A 22,173-nucleotide genomic window follows, 5' to 3' on the forward strand; every position below is an offset into this window, starting at 1 on the left:
AAATAAAAATTATTCAGTTGCGGCCACAACTTTTAAAAAGTCCTTGAAGAAATGAAACGCGCGGAGGCAGTAAAAGACATGGTTAATTTTTTTAATTTGTTACGAATTTGTTTTGTTTTGTTTGTTTCATGGACTATCAATTGATTGGAGTATTCATCAGCGAGATTCCAATATATTAAGCAACTCAACGTAAATAATATTTTTTACAGGTATAAGTTAGCCAGTACAAAAAATGATGTTGATGTCTTCGAGGTACTGTAATAATATTGTTGGCTAGTACATTAGCACCAACGTTTTAACAAAAGTGCATCGCAAGTATAATTAAAGACAATGATTTGACATAGCAATTTTTTGCTGATGATATGAATTTGTTCAGTGATCAGAACTGTTAAAAGACTCGAAATAATCTAGTTTAAATTAGAAATTTTTATGCTTTATTTATATACATTTTTTTTTTGAAGTTAAAGAATATCTCTGTATGTGGAGATTTATAGTTTCAATTTAAAAAGTAATAATATATGTTGCTAAACTGTAAATCAATAAATAAAATATACAAAAGAAATAATTGAAACATTAGTAACTTTTTTAATGCATTTATTGTTCACATTTCCTAGATTCTATGAAAAGTAAAAACTGAATGCTTTGAAATATTTAATTGGTTACTTGATGGAATTATTTAAATCCAAAACTATAAAAAAGGAAAGAGAAGAAAAGAGTCACAGTGAATAGAAAAAAAAAAAGCTAAAGATATGTTTGTGGGAATAAACATTTTTGTACTTTTAAAGTATCAACTTAAATGTTTAATTGTTTTCATCTAAATAATTTAAGAAACAAAATAAAAAAGTATCAAACAGCGGATTTTTTAAACTTTGATATGATCTGCGAGCGAGCAGCTGAGTCCGGTATTGTCAGGTTCAATGTTGACTTCCTTGACAATTCCGTTGTCTACTACCAAAGAGTAACGTTTGCTACGAGTACCACCTAGGACTGCAAGATCCATAGCTACATCAATAGCTTTTGTGAATTCAGCGTTGGTATCGGCAAGCATTCGTACCTATTTAAATAATTATATTATAATACAGTTATTAACATGTATACTTGAAATCGAAGTCTTTCACACACGGAGAAATTATTCTTGTTTTAAATCCTATGGTGTCATAGTAATGCCGGACCATGTCATCAGCCACCTGACGAAAATTTAAATAAACACATGCAAAAATTACTATGGTCATAGTAAAATTGACAACGATCCCTGATAGCGACACCTTGCTCAGCAAGTTTCTGAAACGAAACATTTTCGGCTGAATCAACGACGAGTTTCTGGCTAGCCTTGGCTGGATAATACTTGCGTGCAAGTTGATGCAAATCAACTGCCGTCATCTGAATGTAATTTAACAGAAAAACTTGCTGTCAATTTGAAGTGAAACTTTCAATCAACTCTGACAGTAACATTTGAAGTCAAATTAAATTCAAGTTACAGACAATCTACTGTTAACTTAACCGCAACTGTTTGTTCTCTAACACTTTCCTCTAAGTTGGCTTCAGAATACAGCAGTGATTGAAGTTAACTTGCGGTTATGATGGCTATCAGGGATTGTCACAAATTAATGTAACCATTGTAAATTTTACTTTGGTCATATTAATTTTTGCTTGTATTTATTTCAATTTCCGTTGTGTGGTCAACATAGTCCGGCATTACTATGACACCACAGCATTTTAAACAATAATAATTACTCCGTGCATATTTCTAATTACGAAGATCTTCAATGCTTCTACGCTGCTCAAAGATAAAAAAAAATTTTAAATGTCTAGACACTATTTTTGGTGAGCAGCTTAAAATTTGTAATTATTCGATTGTTTTATACGCGACAAATTATTTGCAGCCAATTTATCCGGACATTTTATCACATATCTGTTGATTAATCTTTGAATTGATCAGGCGGATAATTTTACACAAATAAGGATATTTTGATAGGACACTAACGAAGTTCCAAGTATTTAATGCTAATTTTACCTTGCCCTCAGCACCTTGATCTTTTCCCCACGCAGACATAACAAATGGATCATTGACACTGACACAAACTATTTCGTCAATGCCTTTTGATTTCAATTCACCAGCTTTTGCGATATATCCCGGCAAATGAGTCTGTAATTACCAAAAAATATTTACATACAAATAAACTAAAATATAATAAATCTATTCTTAAGATCTAAAAAAGTATATATTATTATTATTGATTAAAACTAATCGCTACGTAAAGAATAACTTTTCATGGCCAATTTATGTAACGTATAATTAGAAATAAATAAATAAACATTTATATTGATTATTCTACAACTTTACCGCGACATAGATCAGTTAAATATACGTTCTATCTATTACTGTGTACAAATATTACGTAATTATATTTTATATATAAAAAAAAATACATTTTATCTCATTACTTTTTTTTTATCATAACATCTTATTTTTTCACGTGACCGCTAACTTACTAATCAGCTGATCATATCTTTCTACATACATACATAGATAAATATTCATGATCATGATTATCGCCATTGAATGTAAGTTTAAAATAGATAAAATAAAAATAATAGAATAGAATACCTTTGAACATCCGGGTGTAAAGGCGCCAGGAACACCAAAAATGATAACTTTTTTACCAGAAGAAAGTTCTGCGGCATTTACTTTATTACTGGGCGCATCTTCATACAAATCAACTGACGGGATTTTATCACCAACCTATTCAATATAAATTTATAATCAGCAATAATATATGTAATTAATAATACTGAAAGTAGCAGCCATTAAAAAAAATTATTTGTTTTTAATAAACAAGTAAAATACTTATAGGAAAAACTTTAGAAAATTGCAGATCAAAAATGATCTTGAAGTTAGCAGACAATTAAAAATTTTCGAATTTTTTTTCCAACAAATCAATTAAATAAAAAAAACTTAAAAATGCGCATGTAGAAAATTAAAAAATCTATAAGTGCAATTTTTTAAATAATTTATCGTTATTAAAAAATTCCAAAAACTATTAGACGTCGGCTAACTTCATAATCATCATCAAAAACTTTAAGAAATCTTTTGCGCATCTTCTAAAAATTTTATTTTACTTACAACTAATTAGTTTATAAAAATTTAAAAAGTTTCTGATGTCTGCTACTTTTAGTATTATAATTTAATTAATATATATTAAGAAAAAAACAAAACTTACAGAGATAACCATCGTTTTTGGAGACAAGTGAAAACTTCGTTTTAAACAAGACAACGACGAACGACCTGCAGCGGTAATGGCGCGACTGATATATAGAGTCATCTGTTTTATGTTTTATATGGATATATATATGTATAATGTATATCAATGTATTTATATGTATGTATGTGTATAAAAATGAACACTTTCAATCAATAATAGGTTTTTTTTTGCAGTCTTATAGTTATAATCTTAAGGTTTCAGGAAATAATAGAAATTATAAATGCGTGACAACCTCGAGCCGGCTTTTAATTGACTTACGCAATACCACTCGGTTGTTACATAAATAGACAATTGTTTTTTTTTTTTTTTATTTGTACTAATTGATTAATTTAATTAAATGTGTACGTGATATGTATGTGATTTATATTTTTATTGACAGATGTTAATTACTTATATAATTATTGAATCGATGAGTGGGATGTAAGTATTTTATTTATTTTTGATTACTTAGTGTGTAAGATAATTGAAGACTTAGATGTAGTTGTGTAGTTACCGGCACGACAAGGCCTGATATATTTTTTCACGTTCAAAACGACTGCAGCGCCATTTTTTGTTTAGAAAAATAAAGAAATTTAAATTTCGCGGGCTACTGTACGTTCGCGCGGATTTTTTGATTGGCCAATGAGCGCCCTCGTATCCCCACTTTTGGTACTTTTAAATGGATGCGCGTCGTAACTACGCATTACTCGCCATTAGAGCTTCCGGTTTGCATGGAACGATTTAGTCGTAGGTGATATTATATTTTTAATAATTTTTTTATATGTTTTACATTATTATTAATTAATGTTTTGTTATTATCGTAACCTTGTAAGTTTAAATTAGTATTAGAAGTTATAATTTAGTGGAAAAGTCATTTATTTTTGTTGTTAAGTAGTCGGGAAAATTTAGTCGAGTTGCCGGAATCTTGGGTTAGAATTAAATTTTTTGTGTTATTTCGTTGAATAGTTTTTTGTGTCGTAGTATTTATGTCGGGAATTATTTCTGTACTCGGAATGAAAGTTTTTATACAATACGCGAGTAAATGTATTCTTTTAAAAATTCGAGGATATATATATGAAGGCCATAGTACTTGTCATTCATTTGTAATATTTATTTTAAGAATTTATCCTTTAGAAAGTTCGTGTTCGTAATTAAAATTACCAATTACTTTTTTTTTAAATTTATTCCATTGAGTTTTAATTATGAATATTAAATTATATTTTTAATTATCAATTTTTTTTTTTTACAGAAATTGCTGGATCCAGCCAGAGCCTGAGATCTACTACGACGGTGAGTGTTATTTTATATATTTATTTCTATTTCTGGTAAAACAAAATTCTAAATTTTTAACAATATTTTTTATTGAGCTTGAATTAAAAAGATTGGGGTGAATTTTATTGTTGCACCTTGGGGTTATCAGACAAAATGTATATATATAATATGATGATTTTGTACTTCAGAAGAAATTTAGTTTTGCATACAATATTATTAGCAAAAAAAGTTTTAATAATTTTTTGATAAACTTTTTTTTTCGTATTGAACCAGGTAATAATTAGTAACCCTATCGATTTTTATACATTACTGGAGATAATGATTCAAGAAAATCTAATCATCAGTTGGTTGATAGATTTTTAATAATTTTCAAGTAGCACAAAAAAAAGTTGTTGACTTTTTGTTAAATTTAAGGCGACAATTTGTTGTCATGTAACTAATTGTTAACTTCAATTCAACAATTTTTTTTTTGTGCCGTTAGGGTTATAGGGTAAGAGCACCAATACCCAGCCCTTAACCAATAGCCAGCCGGTCGTATACTTTAACATTGGCTCAAAATATATATAGATATAATTTAACATGAAGTAGCTGGCTACTGGTTTGGGGCTGGGTACTGGTGCTCTTACTCTAGTCTATCGTAACCAAACATCAGCAAAATTATTATAACAACAATTATAGTTATTTGTAAATGTTTTAGAATTTATATTAGTTATTAAAAATGTAACAATCGGAATTTATATGTACCCAGAAAACCGAGTTCAGCTCAGAAATTGAAATGAAACTTTTGACATCTCGATGACGTACAGTATATTTGAAAAATTTCAGTTAAACTTTTTAGCCTTCTTATACGTAAAGTAGCATATAGATTTAACGTAAAATTAAAGCTGCTATTCTACATCAAGTTTAGATGTAATTTTATGAGTGGGAGAGCGAAAAGTTAAAATAAAATTTTTTATGTGTACTAGACGTCATCGAGATGTCAAGTTTTTCATTTCAATTTTTCGAGTTGAAATGTTGATCATCTAGAGAGTTCTTATCGAGGTCAATATTTGATACCTTAATTTTTGATCTCCGAATACGTGAAATATCTGCTTTAGTTTGACTGTAGCCCTGATAACCAGATTTTCTGATTAGAAAGGTAGTATACATTAGTTGCGACCAACTTGACGACAAGTTGTCGACAATTTTCAGCTTTTGTAACTGTTGATAACAAGTTTTCACCAACTTCCCCAGAAAGTTGAAGACAATCTACTGCCGCAACCTGTCGACAACTTTCTGAGAAAATTGAAGGCAACTTTCCGTCAACCAATGGAATGCCAACTTTTGCCACCAACTTTCTCAGAAAGTTGACATCAACTTATGGAAATGCCAATTTTTGCGACCAACTTGGTGACAAGTTGCTGCAATAGGTTCTCGCCAGCTTGCTGCCAACTAGGGTATCAGGCCCTGATAGTCTAGTTGGCCACACTCTAAATATAATTGCTTAGCAAGTTCTGCAATGAAACGTTTACGGCTAACTCAACGACAAGTTTCTGGCAAGCCTCGGCTGGATAATACTTGCGTGCAAGTTGATGCAAATCTACTACCATCATCTGAATGTAATTTGACAGAAAAACTTGCCATCAATTTGAAGTGAAACTTTCAATCAACTTAACGTCATTGTCTGACAGTCACACTTCTAGTCAAATTGAATTCAAGTTACAAACAATTTACTCTCAACTTAAAGGTAACTGCTTGTTCTCCAACACTTTCCTTTAAAATTGGCTTCAGAATACGGCAGTAGCTTGAAATTAACTTGTAGTTAAGGTGGCTATCAGGAGGGTGGGTAACAGTCGAGTATTTTTAGCCGTGAGTTATCGTAATAATTCCCACATTTACCCTAAGTCAAGTAGAATTTGACTTGACCATTAAAAATTTTTCGATTACTCCCACAGATGTCACTTTGAGTCGACTTTCAAATTAATTCCATCTCCTGTTATAATTTACACCTCATAACTTTAAAATGTTATATTTTTATTATTATAAAATTTATTTATAATTTAAAGACACCATAATAACTACTAAAAAATTAGTAGTAATTTTTGAAAATTTTGATATTGAATTGGTCTTTTATTTAGAAACCTGTAAAAAAACATGAGATAGCTAGTTTTAAAGGCCGAAGTAACTTGATAGCTCTGGTAAGGGGTTGGATATAAAATCAGAATTACCTTGGATTCGAGTTGAACTGGGGTCTTTTTCTTTCTTTTCATTATTTTTTTCTTAAATTTTTTTCTTGACATCGAATCTGACACGTAGAGGAGGAGCAATCCGCATCCGGGTCATTAAAAGCGGTCTTTCTGAACTCTGCCACTATAATGCTCTAAAGTAATAGGAATAATATCTGTATTTACAAAATTAAATGATCGAATTTCAAAATATTCCGTCTTTTATTTAATGTCAATATTAGCCCTTCGATCTCGAGATTTATCAGACGTTCTTACTTTTTTCTCTCTCACAACCAAGTGAGGGAACGGTATTATCTTTGCTGCACTAATACAGTAATCAGGAACTTTGACCACGTTTTTCTTTTAACCCGTCAGCACTTCCGTTATAAGCATTTTGCTCACAGGACACTATTCAAATTATAGAATGTTGCTCTAATACAAGCGAGACATTAAAAAATACGGGAGTAAACTGAAGGGTTAAGCAGACGAAGATTATCAAAACTCATGTGATTTAAAAAGTACAGCTGATACTACTTTACGAGCCTAGTGATGATTACATTACACCACAATGTAACTTTTACTATGCAGTTGTGTACGTATTTATTTTGATGTTGTACAGCTGCATAGTAATAGTTACATTGTGGTGTAATGTAATCATTACTAGGCTCGTAAATATATCAGCTATACTTTTTAAATCTCATAGGAGTGTTTACCCTCTAAAAACGAATTAGTGAAAATCACGTGACTATCACTATTTGGCAGTGATTAGTCACTACTTTCAAATTTAAGCATATACTCGAACATTTTCTCACATCTTTATTTCGAGCTAATAAACCTCTGAATCAAAACATTCAACTTCTAAAACTACAACGAAATTTTTGACTTCCTAAAATAGGAGCCAACATCTTCGCTGGGTTCTGAAAAAATGAGTTTTATTTCTGTTGAAATTTATAATAATCAGTTAAACATTTCAAAAGATTAACCTTTTATGGATAAACGGTCACTTATTGATCTTATAAGTGTTCGATTCCGGACACTAAAAAAAAAAATTGATAAATTTTTGTTTAGCATTTTAAAAATATATATTTTAATACTTTTATTTTATGGTATCGCCAGTGATCCATAAATATTCAGTGCAAGTGTCAAAATCAAGGGCTTCATCAATATCTATATACCAAAAAAGGCTTCTTATATGTTAGTGTGTAGTGAATATAAGTTAGCTTCCACGTCATACATCATGTCAATTATAATCTTTGGCAGTGTTTTATATAAATTCATAACTTGATTACATACACTGAATTGCACACGTGAGGTATCTTGACGCAGAACGTCAGCAATTTATTATTTTTACAGTATACATTATACACTTTATTATGGGTTCAAATATTTTATTTATTATTTCCAATATTTATATTGATACAAAACAGAAAAAAAAGGATTTCTTGCCGCAAGAAATTTCTTCTTATCGAAAATTTTTTCTTCCCTCAAGAAAAGTTTTGTTTTCAATTCATAATTCAAAAAATTTTTCGGGGCAAAAGTTAAAATTTTCTTGGGGCGAGTAAGAATATTTTGCATCAATACTACTTTTTTTTTTGTTTAATAAATATATACTTATTTTTAAAAATTTGAATATTACATTTATCAATAAGTTAATGACTTAGATCGAGATTTAGATATTTATACAGTTTTATTGGTTTGATATATATTATAATAACAGGTTCTGTTACAATAGTTATTATATATTGTACAGTATCTTTTAGCTTACCGAAGCAAAATGTATTTATATATGTCTAGGTGTTAAAACAGGATTGTAAAGTGAACACAGAACTGTCAATTAGAAATTTAGTTCGTGTAAGTGTGAAAGTTCGTGTCAAGATCTGCTGATTCAGTCTTTCCTTGCTCGCGTTTCTCTAGTAAATTTCTCGAAAATGTCACAGCGATTCATATCATACCTCGTAGATATATACAATACTTTAACAGTAATTATCATGTCAAATAAATACATAAATATATTTACATAATTATGTACATATTTATTTTTTTTCTTATTGCACGACTCGTTCGTGCTTTACGATCGAAAAATTTTTTTTCGCCTCACTTCGGTAACTAATCAATTATTATACCCTTGTTAGTTTACGAAATTAAGATGGTTTGCATACTATTTTGAAGAAAATTTAATGGAGATTAATTCCATACTTTTCAAAAATTTATTTAGTTGAATAAAAACGGAAAAAACATCAAAAATAGTTTTAAAAAATTTCCTGTCCGTCAAGTACGAATCCCGTATACACGATAACTTGCGAAAAAATGCAGTAATTGAATCAAATTTTTTTTAAAAAAATTCTTTGAGATAATTGTAGGTCTCCTATTGCAAATGGCTAGGTAACTCAGTGTCGTTTAATTACAATTAATAAAAGAATAAAAAAGGCTGTATAACTATATATCTATATATCTATGTAAAATTAACATGGATGGTGATATATCTATACACATATGCGTACATTTATTCCACCAGGGGCGCTTGTGCATTACCGTCTTAGAACAGCTGTTTTTTTTTGCTAATTGGTACGCCTGAATTTTTTCAATTCAATTTTTTTGTATTTTTATTTTTATTTACATATATATTTTTTTTTTTTATTAATCGAGATATTTTGAATAAGTTTTTTTATAATTATAAAAAAATACTAATATAATAAAAATAAAGCATGACAAGTTTTAATGAAAGAGAATTGTATATATTTTAAATTTATTTGCACTTGCCGCCATTTTTTTATTGTTATTTATTATTTCATAATATGTGAGCATTACGAGTCGTGCACTTTTGGATTTTCCAAATTTTTTTATTTTGCGATGTAAAAAATCGGGAGTGAGTTCTGAGTAGTTGCAGATTTTATTTCAATCCAAATTCACTCCGTCACTCGGAGTTCTGGAGTTTTAGAAAAATCACTCCGCATACGGAGTTTGTTTTTCCAGCGGAGTAATTTCGGAGTGATCTGGGGTTTATTTCAATTCGCATCCACTCCGATTCGGACTTTTAATATTATAATAAACTCCCCTACAGAGCGAATTTTACTCCAAGGAGGTTAAATAAATGCACAGTCATCTATCCGCTCCACATTCACTACGGAATCAATTGACGTTCACTCCGTAAATTTTTTAATGTCGAGAAAATTAAAAGTTACACTGCTAAAAATTAGCGGAGTAAATCCGGAGTGAATGCGGAGCGGATGGCTGTTTATTTATTTAATCCCCTTGGAGTGAAATTCACTCCGAACAGAAGTTTAATTTAGTATTGAAAATCCTGATCGGAGTTAAAGTCACTCCCAAAAGGAGTTTATTTTAATATTGTAACTACGAATGCTGATTGAAATAAAATCTAGATCACTCCGAAATCACTCCGTTAAAAAGATAAACTTCCTATTCACTCCTCATGCAGACTGATTTTTTTTAAACTCCGGAGCTCCGAGTCACAGAGTGAATTCGGATTTCAATAAAATCCGTAATCACTCCGAATTTACTCCCAATTTTTTTCAGTGTACGGTTTTTTTTGTGTTTTTATTTATTATTATGTGCCAATCGTTTAGAGATTTATCTATAACAATGTAGTAATACAAGATCTTACACAACCTGGTGTGTATGGATATAGTATAGAGAAAAGCTGGGTATTGATATTATTTAACAAACAAGCCGGATGGTGAGCTTAATCGGCTACTGTTACATTTTATAATTTTAATACTCAGATAAGGTGATTTCTGCGTCTATATATGCACATATATATACACTATATATTCATAATGGTATCCATGTAATATAGTGGGGTCTTGTGGCCTGAGTAATTAAGAGATTAAACTATGTTGTCTGACACTCTTTATGTTACGATTTTCTCCCTTATTTATTTTTTTTATTCACTCAATAAGATCAAATATTTATCATTCATTTATATCAATTATTTTTTCATTTGTTATTTCGAAATAATAGTATTCATAATTACATAAATAATTTTAATTATTTATACAAACGTCAGTTATTATTACAGTTATGAAATATAACTACTATTTTTTTATTTTCATAAATAAAAAATAATTGTATAAAAAATAAATTAAATGGATCAAACATTTATAAAGTTTTTTTTTTTTTAACGTGAAATCGAATATATAGAAATATTTTTCCAAGTATGTATATATATATACATATATATTTTAGCAACTAGGACCAGAATTTTTCTACTTTAATTGATTCAATCGGCGAAAAACACGGTGGTCGAGTCGTTTTACGAGTTTTCCTTCCCACCCCGCGTGGATGCGGCTTTGGCCGCCTTCATCCCCTAAAGCCAACCGCTGTAACGAGACGCCAAAGCCAACCCCTCGAGATCCCAACCCCTAAGCGATTTTCTCCTACATCTGTTTCTCTTTTTATTTCGATAGTTCTTTCTCACTTTTACGAGCGAACTTGTAGAGATCTACTCTACTCTCCGAACTATATAAATATATATATATATATATATATATATACTATTCTTGTGATTTTCGTACTCCCCTTTGGATATCCTAGCATCCTGTGTAGGCCCCTCAGGAGCTCGCGATATAATATGGAAACATTTATACACATTGAAATGGGGGCTGAAATGTTGTGGTCTACGAATGGTGATAAATTTTCTCTTGGATCCATGTATATTTATACATGTATATATTCGCGAGATAGGGGTGTGAAAAGCTGAGCTGGGGGTAAAACACTGTAAAGACTTCGTGCAAATACGTTTATTATTTTAATTAGAGCCTTTGGGCTAGCGGCTCTATGATGAGTGTCACAGTCACAGAGAATGGTATTTTATTCATTTATATATTTCATTATATAAGTAAATTGTTATTTATTATGATAAAGAAGATATGTTTCTTTGACTAGGATTTTTTAATAATTATATTACATAATATTTTGTTACATAAACATGTAAACTCTTTTTAAGTTGTGTAAATTATGAATTCAAATATAATTATATCATTATTTTTTTTTAACTTCTTCGGAAATGTGTGGAAAACGCATGTATTTTTTTAAAAGTAAACTTTGCATATTTATATCTGGAGTGACAATTGATGAAAAAATTTGAAACTTGGCAAGAACTTAGTAACTTATATCATGTTTAAAAGGGTGTATCGAAAAATTTTTAGTCAGCTATTTTTTTACTTCTACACTCGAACAAATTTCATTTTTTTTTCTTTTAATTTTTTGCTGCTTTTCGACAATTAAAGAAATATTTGATGATTTCTGTAATTTATATCGGGTTTATTTATAATTTTGGAGGCTAGTGTTTGAATTACAAACTGAAGACTTTATATTAGATTCATTTATTTTTAAAAGTATTAAAAAAATTTTTAATATGTTTCTTTGACATGGATTATTCAATTATTATATTACACATACGGAAAAAAATGATTGACAATAATTGTAGTTCAACTTGTAATTATTTATGTTATGTTCAATAACTAATGTCGTTTCAGTTAGTAAAGTTATGATTTTAATTTTTAAACTGCTATAATTAACAGTTAATCGTTGAAATATACTGCTTGATTATTTAAAATTACTACTTAAGCCTTAAAAAACTACAAGATACTTGTCAAAAAAATGCATCTGTTATTAATTTCTTACGTTCTACTTAGTAATATTTACTGAGATTCGGCCTAGGCGCGCTGTTGACGAGAATCTCAGTAATATTTACTAATATTTTTTTTCTGTGCAATATTTTGTTACATAAACATTTAAACTCATTTTAATTTGTGTAAATTATAAATTATAATATAATTATACCATTTTTTCTAAGTATGTCCGTAATTGTGTGGAAATGATGAAAAAGTGTTTTTTTTTTTTTTTACGTTAAAAATAATCAGTTATTGTGGGTGGGATTTTTTGTGTTGAAAAAATAAAATAAAAAACTTAACTGCAGTCAATAAACGTCAATAGTTTTTATATTTGAATAGATTTTTTAAATTTAGAAAAAAAAATTCAGAGAAGTATCGTAACTCAATGGATTTTAAGATATTTTAAATGGAAAAATCGGTCAAAAAATTGAGCAGTTAAAAAAGGTTAAGTCTATGCAAAAAATAATACTGTAAATCCTCTATGCCGGTATGTTAGGTCTTCAAATAATTCCAAGAGTCGAGTAATAAAAATATAAATAATATCCATTATTTAAAAAGGTCCGTTTTCATGTTTTTTAAAGCTTACTATACAACATATATTTTTTGTTTTCCTGAGTCATAAACATTACAATAGACAACACACACAAGTTTTTACGCACGAAGAATACTGAAATTTAGATATTGTAAATCTATAAAAATTTAACCCTAAAAGGGTTATATTTTATTGGATTCAAATAAAAAAAAACACGAAGAGGTAAAATTTTCATTCCATATGTTTCACGGATATAATGTTTTTTAAAACTACGGACAAAAATCCCTGGTCATTCAGTACAGATGTTTCTGCTTATTTATGGAAGTAGAACTTAGAACGGATTTTTTTTTTTTTTTTTTTTTAAATAGTTTAAAAACTCACCAAGTATGTAATAAATTTATTTATTGTGTTAAATCAATGTCTCATGTTTCGTCGATGACAGGATAAAGCTCCCTAGCCACGAGCTATTTTGAGTAAAAAAAAAAAAAAATTTGTACATCTGACCATTTTCTACGTAAAAGGATTTAGTGAACTTCAACTTAAATTTAAAACTACTCGTTAAAAAAAAATATGTTATAGATATTTTACGTATATAAAGTAAAAGAGAAAAGGGAGAGTAGAGAATCTTTTTAATCTGGTATACATATTTCACCATACGGGGTCATTGGTATAAATTTTTCTGGTCTTGACGAAACCACAAATCCTACTTGGAAGTATCTAACCCACTGACCATACTTTATACTAAAACCAGACGGACTGGGCTCAATATCTGTACTATGAATTCTCACATAAGTAAAGACCTTGTTCTTGTTCATTTCTAAATTCACTGGTATGCTAAAAATAAGGGGGAAAAATAAGAGAAGAAAATATGAGCGAACAAGTAAAGAGCCTTGAAGAAATACGACCGTGACAATAAATTGGAAAGTCGAAACGTCCAAGCTTTCACCCCTCAGTCACTCTCTCATCTCTTGTCTCTCATGTCCCTTTAACTTTAAAATAAAAATAAAGAGACCCCAGTAGATTGCTAGACTTCTGAACTAAAAGTTTCCTTTACAATCTAAAACTATAACTTTTACTCTTTTTTTGTCCCATCACTATTTTATTTAGGTAAAAATTTTCTAGGTTATTGTATAGTGTAAGCACTGGGTCAGTCCCATCAACTGACCATTTATCTCACTTTACAGTATTTTTAAAAACCACCATTTTTGACTTCTGTAATTCTTCCACCTGAGTTATTTATCCTCAGTCACTTTGCAGACTGGTAGTTTAATAATTCTATGGTTGCTGACGTTTGCCCTTGAATTTTGGTCATCCAATGGCCTTGGATACCGTGACTGGGTCACGTATTTTGTTGGTAAACCTTAAATTGCCAGACAAATTATTGGGTTATTGCTGTATTATTTGTGCCAATACTCACAATTATCTACTGAGTACTCGGTTTTTTTCAATTGCCTATGTCGATTTTTGGTTATTGGCCCAATAAATTAAAGGTATTCACAGACAGTGCCCCCATTTTTAAAATATTCAATGACTTTCAATTGTAATGACCGTATTAGTATTTTAATAATTAATTGAAAAAAGGGCAACGTAGTTACAACTTCGATGTACCTATAGAACGGAACGTTTTTCACGTAACGAAAATGAAAAATTTATGTAATTTGACTGGTGAAGGGGTAGTTAAGTGGCCTGCAATTTCCGGCTGACATATTAGCGCGTATGCGAGACATTTAAAAAATTTAGACCCAGTAAATTTTTTACTTTTCGTTTTGTTTTTTATTTTCGTTTTACGAAAAACGTTCCGATCTTCAGGTACATCAATTTCGCCGAGACATAGATTTTTTAAAAAATTATTTCAGTTGATATCAATTAGGAGTTAAACGAAATTTGTCAAATAAATTTCAGTAAAATCTTCATGTCAATTTCATAATTCGAATTTTCAAATGTAAATAATTCAAATGTTGCTAAAATTTATTTAACAAATTTTGTTTAACTCCTGATTGATAACAACTGTGAGTAATTTTTTTCAAATTTCAAATCTCGACGAAATTGTAGCTGCGCTTTCCTTTTTTCAATTAATGCCCTAATTTTTTTTAAATTAACTAATAAAATTTTAATGCTCTTATGACAGTTCGAGGTCATGGAATATTTAAAAAGGGGGGGGGGGGCACCGCCAGAAAATTGCCTAAACATAATTAATCAAAAAACAAAACACAAGAAAATTGATTTGATTCTTTTTTAACTATTTAAAAAATTGGTCAATCATTTTTTGACTTGAACTTTGCTAGGGATTTTATTTACCCCACATTATTTTAATTGTATACAAAATAATTGTATCTTTGTTAGAGTGAGTTAAAAAAATAATAAAAATAATTTGATATATAACGTTTGATGAAAATAAGTATAAGAACATTTATCGAACATGTTTATTTGGCGAATGGGAGGTTCAATGAGGCCGATCAGCGGGTGTTTGGTAGCGGATTTGTTATTCCCTCAGGCACCCTCGTGGCGATATGGGGGCAAGTACACGCATGGGGGGTGTTTATAAACGTGTGTAAGTACACGGTGTATGTATTTATATACATATATATGAAGGTGGCGTGCGGCGGCATACGCGCTCTATCACACAATGTGAGAAACTCAATGGCCCAGCGTGCCCGCGGTGCTCTACTATTGATGCGCTGTTTGTTCGGCGCCCCGCGTGTGGCAACCTTCCACTCCAAATAAATACGAAACTGTGTTTAATCCACGCGGCGTTTATGAAATCTATGTACGTATGTATATACTTATCGTCTGATTCAGATCAATGCCAAAAAAGTATTACCTCTAACTATTATACATATATATTTATGTATACAAATGTATATGACTGACAATGCAACCTTTATTCTACTATGTAATTATTTTTATTTTATACTACTCGTCGTTTTATTTTTGCTCAAGGGTTTTATTACTTTTTACCCATAATAAATACCGTCAATTTTTTTTTATCAAAACAATTTTTCTTTTAATTTCTTTAAAAAAAATAATTATTCGTAATGTTATTTTGCTGATAAAAATAAATTTATTTTTAACAGAATTTTTTTTTTTTATAAAGATGAATTTATTTTTGAATATTTTGTCGTAAAAATAAAACTTGACATTGATATTTACACAAGTTGGATTGAGAAAATATTTGCTATGTCGTTGAAAAATATTATCGGGCATTGACAATCAGTAAGAGAAAGGGACAATTCTTTGGGTGTAAGATCACCAACAGTGAAAGGGCACGTGTCCCCCCTTTGTTCAATGTTTCGTACAAACTGCTTTGCTCATCAATTTCTATTTATTTTTGTACCATCTTAACATTTTAAACTCGCTCACTTTTAAAACCGTCTTTTTATTATTTATTTTTTTATTTTAAATTTACAAAAAAATAATTTTATCTCAATTTTTTAAAATGAATTTTTGAGTTTCAATTTTATTATTTTATATTCAGTTAAAATATTTCCAGTAAATAAGTAGGTTATATTTGTACGGTTGTTATTGACTTGAGAAAATTTGTCAAAAGTGAAAATACCCTGGAATTTCTATTGGCCACAGTAAAAGCGCGTGGCTTGCCGCTGGTCGTCATCTCTCAGCTCTCGTGCACACCAGGCTCCGGAAATGTGTTTGTATCCGTTTAAATAGTAAGAAAGTAGACCGTTAATTTTTTCGCACAGCAGGACTGTTGAGATGTACCTTTGCTTGAGAAAATAGTGTACACAGAGAGAAAGAAAGAGAAAATTTAGAATAATGGTAGTGTAAAAATGAAATTGGGAGTAAGGCACAACAAGAGGGACTCGCGCCTCAACGCCCTCAAAGCGCACGACTTTGGGTTATCCGACCGTGTTTTTAACCCCTTCTTATTTTTTTTATTATTATTATATGTATGCACACATTTTACATCGTTACTGTCTTTCCGTTTTGTCGTAAGTGTTGAATCATACTTGAAAATTTGCATATTTACTCTTGAATACAGGGGAGGGCAAAACGGGGTACTCCTAAAATTATAAAAAAAATTTTTTTTTTTTCAAATGATTTTTAAACATTCCAAAATAACTTTTGTACATATAATTAAGTACTATTTTGAATTTATTTTTCACTGTTTTCTAAAAATTTGGTTTTTATAAAAAAAATAGTATGAAATCAAGTGGATTTTTTTTTTTTTAATCAATTTACATTAAAATAACTTTTAGTGTTAAATTACTTCAGATGTATTTCAATAATCAACTTTAAAATATTTACAATTTTTAAAAATTTTGAATTTTGATTAACTTTTAATAATTTTCTAATATACTACTTTAAACCAAAAATCAAAAGTGTCAGTCGAAAAATGTTAATGACTTTTGTTTTGCGTCAAAAACTATTAAAAATTTCTTTTTCAACCTTTCTTAGAGAATACTCCATTTTACCCGCAACAAATGAAAATTTTTTTTAATGGCATTTGAAAATTTTTGCCATTTACTTTGAATCATTGAAAAAAAAAATTTTGCATATTTGAGTCCCGAAAAATGTAGTATTACCTTAAGTATCTCCCCCTTTCTCCTAGATTCGTATCAGATTGTAAAAAATAATTAACAAATTGAGTTGAAAATTATTTTTTTTATCATGTGACAAATATATATTTATTTATTTATTGCAAAAGAACGCCGATCGGCAGTATACATTAATAGTAACAGTAATATATTATAAGTGATATTTGAGTTTAATATAAATATAAATAATGAAAATGAAACTAAAAATAAAATGAAATAAAATTGATGATATTGAACATGTATTAGTTGTTTAGTATTGTATTTTTGATCTTTGTTATAAAAGCAGACATTGAATCCTCAAAGAAGTCGGTATCCTGGCAGTGTTCGTTGACTAATAGATTGGCTATCCTGTTCCTTGGACCATGGTAAACATAGATTTTTGTTGTCTTAATAACGTCCAACAATCTATGTTGTCTTCAACCTGGCCTTGGATGGATAATTTGAAATTGTTCACGTATCTCCAGTGATTCAATATATTCGTTGACGGATTTATAGAAAAATATTAAGTCGCCAACTTGTCGATGACTTAGGAGTCTATCAATTTTAAATTGGCTGTATACATCGTCCATAGTCATATTGGATCCACGAATGTACATGTAATATGACACATATTTATAGAATTTTTTTTGGATCTTTTCTACCTTTTATATCTGGACTTGAGTATGAGGTGACCATATGATAGTGCAATATTCAAGGATCGGTCGGACTAATGACGTGAATAGATGTATAAGTGTATGATCGTCGTTGAATTCCTTTCCTGATCTGAGTATGAATCCAAGTATGCTGTAGGCTTGAGATGTAATTTTATCTATATGCTCTATATATGTATAGTAATAAATACTATCGCATATTGATATACATTTTGAAAATAAATTAGTTGTTATTAAATGAATACATAATTTCAATAGTTTTGATCGGTTACATTAATTTTTTTTATTGAATACCAAATGTTTAATAACGCCAATCATTTATACAAATTATCTGGATTAAATGAGCTCTTATAACTTTTATACTTAAAATCATTTTTTGTATTAGGTAATGAGTAAATAATGAAATTGGTGATTAATTATATAAATTAGTTAAATAAATGAGATATTACTTAATAATGAATTTTAATAGCTTTAATCTTTAAATTAATTTTCTTAATTATAAGTAAAAGTAAATAATGAAATCGCCAGTATGCATATAAATTAATTCAATACATGAGTTTTAATAATGTCAATTTTTTTATATCTTAAATTACAAGTAAAAATGACGGTTAATGATATAAATTAGTTTTTATCAAACAAGGGGTTTTACGCATTCATAATATCTTTGGAATAATTTATTATAATATATCATCAATAAATAATATAAAATTAATGATTAATTGTATAAATTCATTAAATAAATGAGTTATTACTGAATATTGAATTTCCATTACTTTAATATTCAAATTAACTTCCTCCATCAACTTTCGAGTAAATAATAAAATCGCCAGTGCGCACATAATTTAAATAAACAATTGAGATCTTGTTTAATATGCAATATCAATGTTCATTAATTTTTTATTAATATACAAGTGAAGAATAAAATTTCCAATTATCTATCAAAATTAACGAATTATTGCTAAATAATGATACACTGTAAAAAATTGAGCGATTACAGATTTTATTTCAATCCGAATTCTCTCTGCCACTCGAAGTTCTATAAAAAATCACTCTGCATACGGAGTAAATAGGAAGTTTGTTTTTCGAGCTGGTTGATTTCGGAGTGATTTGGATTTTATTTCAATCTGCATTCACTTCGAATCAGAGTTTTAATATTAAAATAAACACTTTAACTGTAAATCGAAGTGTTTTGTTATTATTTAAATACATTGTAGTCACTTTCTACACACTTGCAAACGTTTAGAAAGTGATAGATATAGATAGATAGATAAATATATTTATTTGATCCTGAGGACCATCAAAAAATACAAAAAAAATCTCATAAAATATACACATGTGTATGTTTTACAGTTTTAACAATAAGATTAATTAATTCATTAATAATATTAGAAAAATGATCAAAACAAGCAACCTTAAATTCTATAAAAGTTTGTATTGTCGTTAGTTCTAGCAGTAAATAATTCCATACATGCATACCATGAATTAAAAACGAGTTTTCATATATTGTTGATCTACATTTTGGTATTCTTAAGTAATCTTGTCTGATATCTCCCCTACGTAAAAAAACTGGCAGAAACTCTAATTGTGATCTAAATAGTTGATTAAAGTTCAAATGAATTTCTTTGTAAAATAGGCAAGCAATAAAAAAGTCTATCCTCGTTTTTAACTTTAACCAACCTAATCTTTTATAATACGCACTGACATGTTCAAAGCAAAGTGACTACAATGTATTTAAATGGCAATAAACACTTAGGTGTTTTAAATTAAAATCTTCGATTTACAGTGATTTTAGGAATGAATTTCACTTTGAGGGGATCATATAATTAAACAGTCATCTGTTCACATTCACTCCGGACTTCGTATTCACTCCAGTAATTTTTTACAATGTAACAAAAACAGATAAACTTTGATTTTTTCGATTTTTTACGACCGGAAATAACCGAGGCCATAGTTCGCTACAATTATTTAAATCGGATTGAAAATGAATATTAAAGAAGAAAAAAGTCGAGAAAGCTACAAACTTTTTTTTTACCAATTGAAACTAAAATAAGTCATAAATCATTATTTACATTTAGTTTTTATTTTTTAAAAAAGTAAAATCTGTGTGTACACGCAATTTCTCATTGCCACTGGTAAAAATAGTAAGAGTAAAATGACAAGCTATATACATGTTACGGAGAGAAAACGAAAAAATTTTTAGCCCCTAAAAAAACTCAATGGGACCGTCATATAATTTTATAGACGCTAGTGTACTCTAACAAAACGCGTAGCATACCGCTGAAATTAAAAAAAATAACTTATATAAAATTTTATTGCTCTTGGGTACTTTGCGTACATGCGGTAAACCAAGTATCTTCAAAAACTACCGCAAGAACCCACTAAATAGAAAGTTATTTTTATTTTTTTACTTTTTGATACTTGAGTAATAAATCATAATTCTTGGGCATTTCTTTTTTTTAGCTTTCAGGTAAAATACATATTTTTTAAATTTATTGATTTATTACTTGTTGACGTATTTTTTGGCCACTGGATTTATATTTTTTTAACACTCTGAGGTTTTTAGTTCTCTTACAGATGTATATTACAACGATTCTTTATGTTTTATATCTATATAAATATTTATTTGTTACAAAAATTTTGTGGTCCAAATTGCTTTGTGTCCTTCTTGCCCTCTTGGTCGGTTTTTAAGATAATGTTTATAAAACCCTATTTCGCGTCTTTCAATTTTGATTTTATATTTAATTTTGGGTAGCTTTATTATACTATTTCATGGTGCTCACTTTGCCTCTGCTTCTCTTCGCCTACTTTTTGAGCAGATCAAATTTATTCTACTATTATATCGGACTCTTAATTTTAGTTGATCACATTAATCTGTACAGTTGACGTATAAAAAATTTGCTGATTAATTTTCGAAGAGTAGATTCATCAAGAAGATAAATCAAAAAATGTCTGTGATAAATTCTTATAATACAGTCGAATTATAAATATATATATATTTAAAATGATATTTTGTAATAAAAAATGTTATGCTAATGAATGCTAATATTAGCATTGAAATAGGGAGGTCTTGATAGGTTAATCGAAGCTAATATTTGTGTCTAGGAGTAAATGTCACTTTTTGTCTAGCTCACCAAAGTTTGAACAGTTGAATTGACATTATACGACATGACAAATATACTTTATAATATCTTCACGTGATAAACTTCCTCATTACTATGAGTATGTACTATATGTATGCATACTTGTCTGATAAAATAATAAAATTAAAATATCATAAAAAAATTTAATTATGATTTAAATAAAATTTTTTAAAGAATCATCAAAATTTGTTTGCTTTGGTAAAATTTAATTAAATATGTAACGTGTAAATATGCATTGAACTTTTTATATACATATGTACATATGCATGTCAATGGCCGTTATATATATTACGCCTGTCGACGTTATCTAGTGACGCAAGAAGTGTTTTGCGTTTTATCTTATTCTTCTCGGGTATCACAGTATGTCCTTCCCAGGTCATTAACCGTTAAATATATTTTAATTCATAAAGACATCGGATATTGAATTTTTTTTAGTCGTAATAATCGTCAGGGAAAAAATAACAAACGAAATTCTAAATAAATAAAAAAGATGTATTGAGTAATATTTTGAAAAGACTGTTGTTCTTTTTTTTTCCAATAATTTATTAAACCCGATGAATTCGATAATTATAAATATATATACATTGGGGTGCTTCGTTTGAATCGAACATTTTTATTATTTAAGCTGACACAAGAAAATTTCGTTGTTTATGTTCAGGAAAAAATTTCCTGAAAATTTTAACTCTTAATTTTAATTTTAAGAACTTCCTCTCGAGCATCAAAGTTTTCCTATTTAAAAAGCATGTAAATCGAATAACTTTTTTTTTAAATTGCTATCCTGAGTCAAAATTGAAAAGGTGATTTGAGCCTCCAAATCCTACACGAGGGTAAGGAGGTTCAAATCATCTTTTTAGAATATGAATATCCATACATCAAAAAGGTGATTTGAACCTAAACGTGGTAACTTTGTCCACTTTTACCAAGTTTAGGTTCAAATCATCTTTTTA

The 22,173-nt window shown here is 29.0% G+C and overlaps 1 protein-coding gene across 1 annotated transcript; it reads right to left on the reverse strand.

Moving 5' to 3' along the window:
- Nucleotides 1-760: 760 nt before the first annotated feature.
- Nucleotides 761-3,747, reverse strand: LOC130668040 (peroxiredoxin-5, mitochondrial). Its single transcript, XM_057470027.1, has 4 exons — nt 3,222-3,747; nt 2,609-2,743; nt 2,015-2,146; nt 761-1,054 (listed from the first exon to the last, which is right to left on the reverse strand). The coding sequence occupies exons 1-4, from the start codon at nt 3,321-3,323 to the stop codon at nt 863-865; spliced, it is 561 nt and encodes a 186-aa protein (XP_057326010.1). The 5' UTR covers nt 3,324-3,747; the 3' UTR covers nt 761-862.
- Nucleotides 3,748-22,173: the final 18,426 nt, after the last annotated feature.

This window comes from Microplitis mediator, chromosome 5 (genome assembly GCF_029852145.1).
Source record: "Microplitis mediator isolate UGA2020A chromosome 5, iyMicMedi2.1, whole genome shotgun sequence".
Lineage (NCBI taxonomy): Eukaryota > Metazoa > Arthropoda > Insecta > Hymenoptera > Braconidae > Microplitis > Microplitis mediator.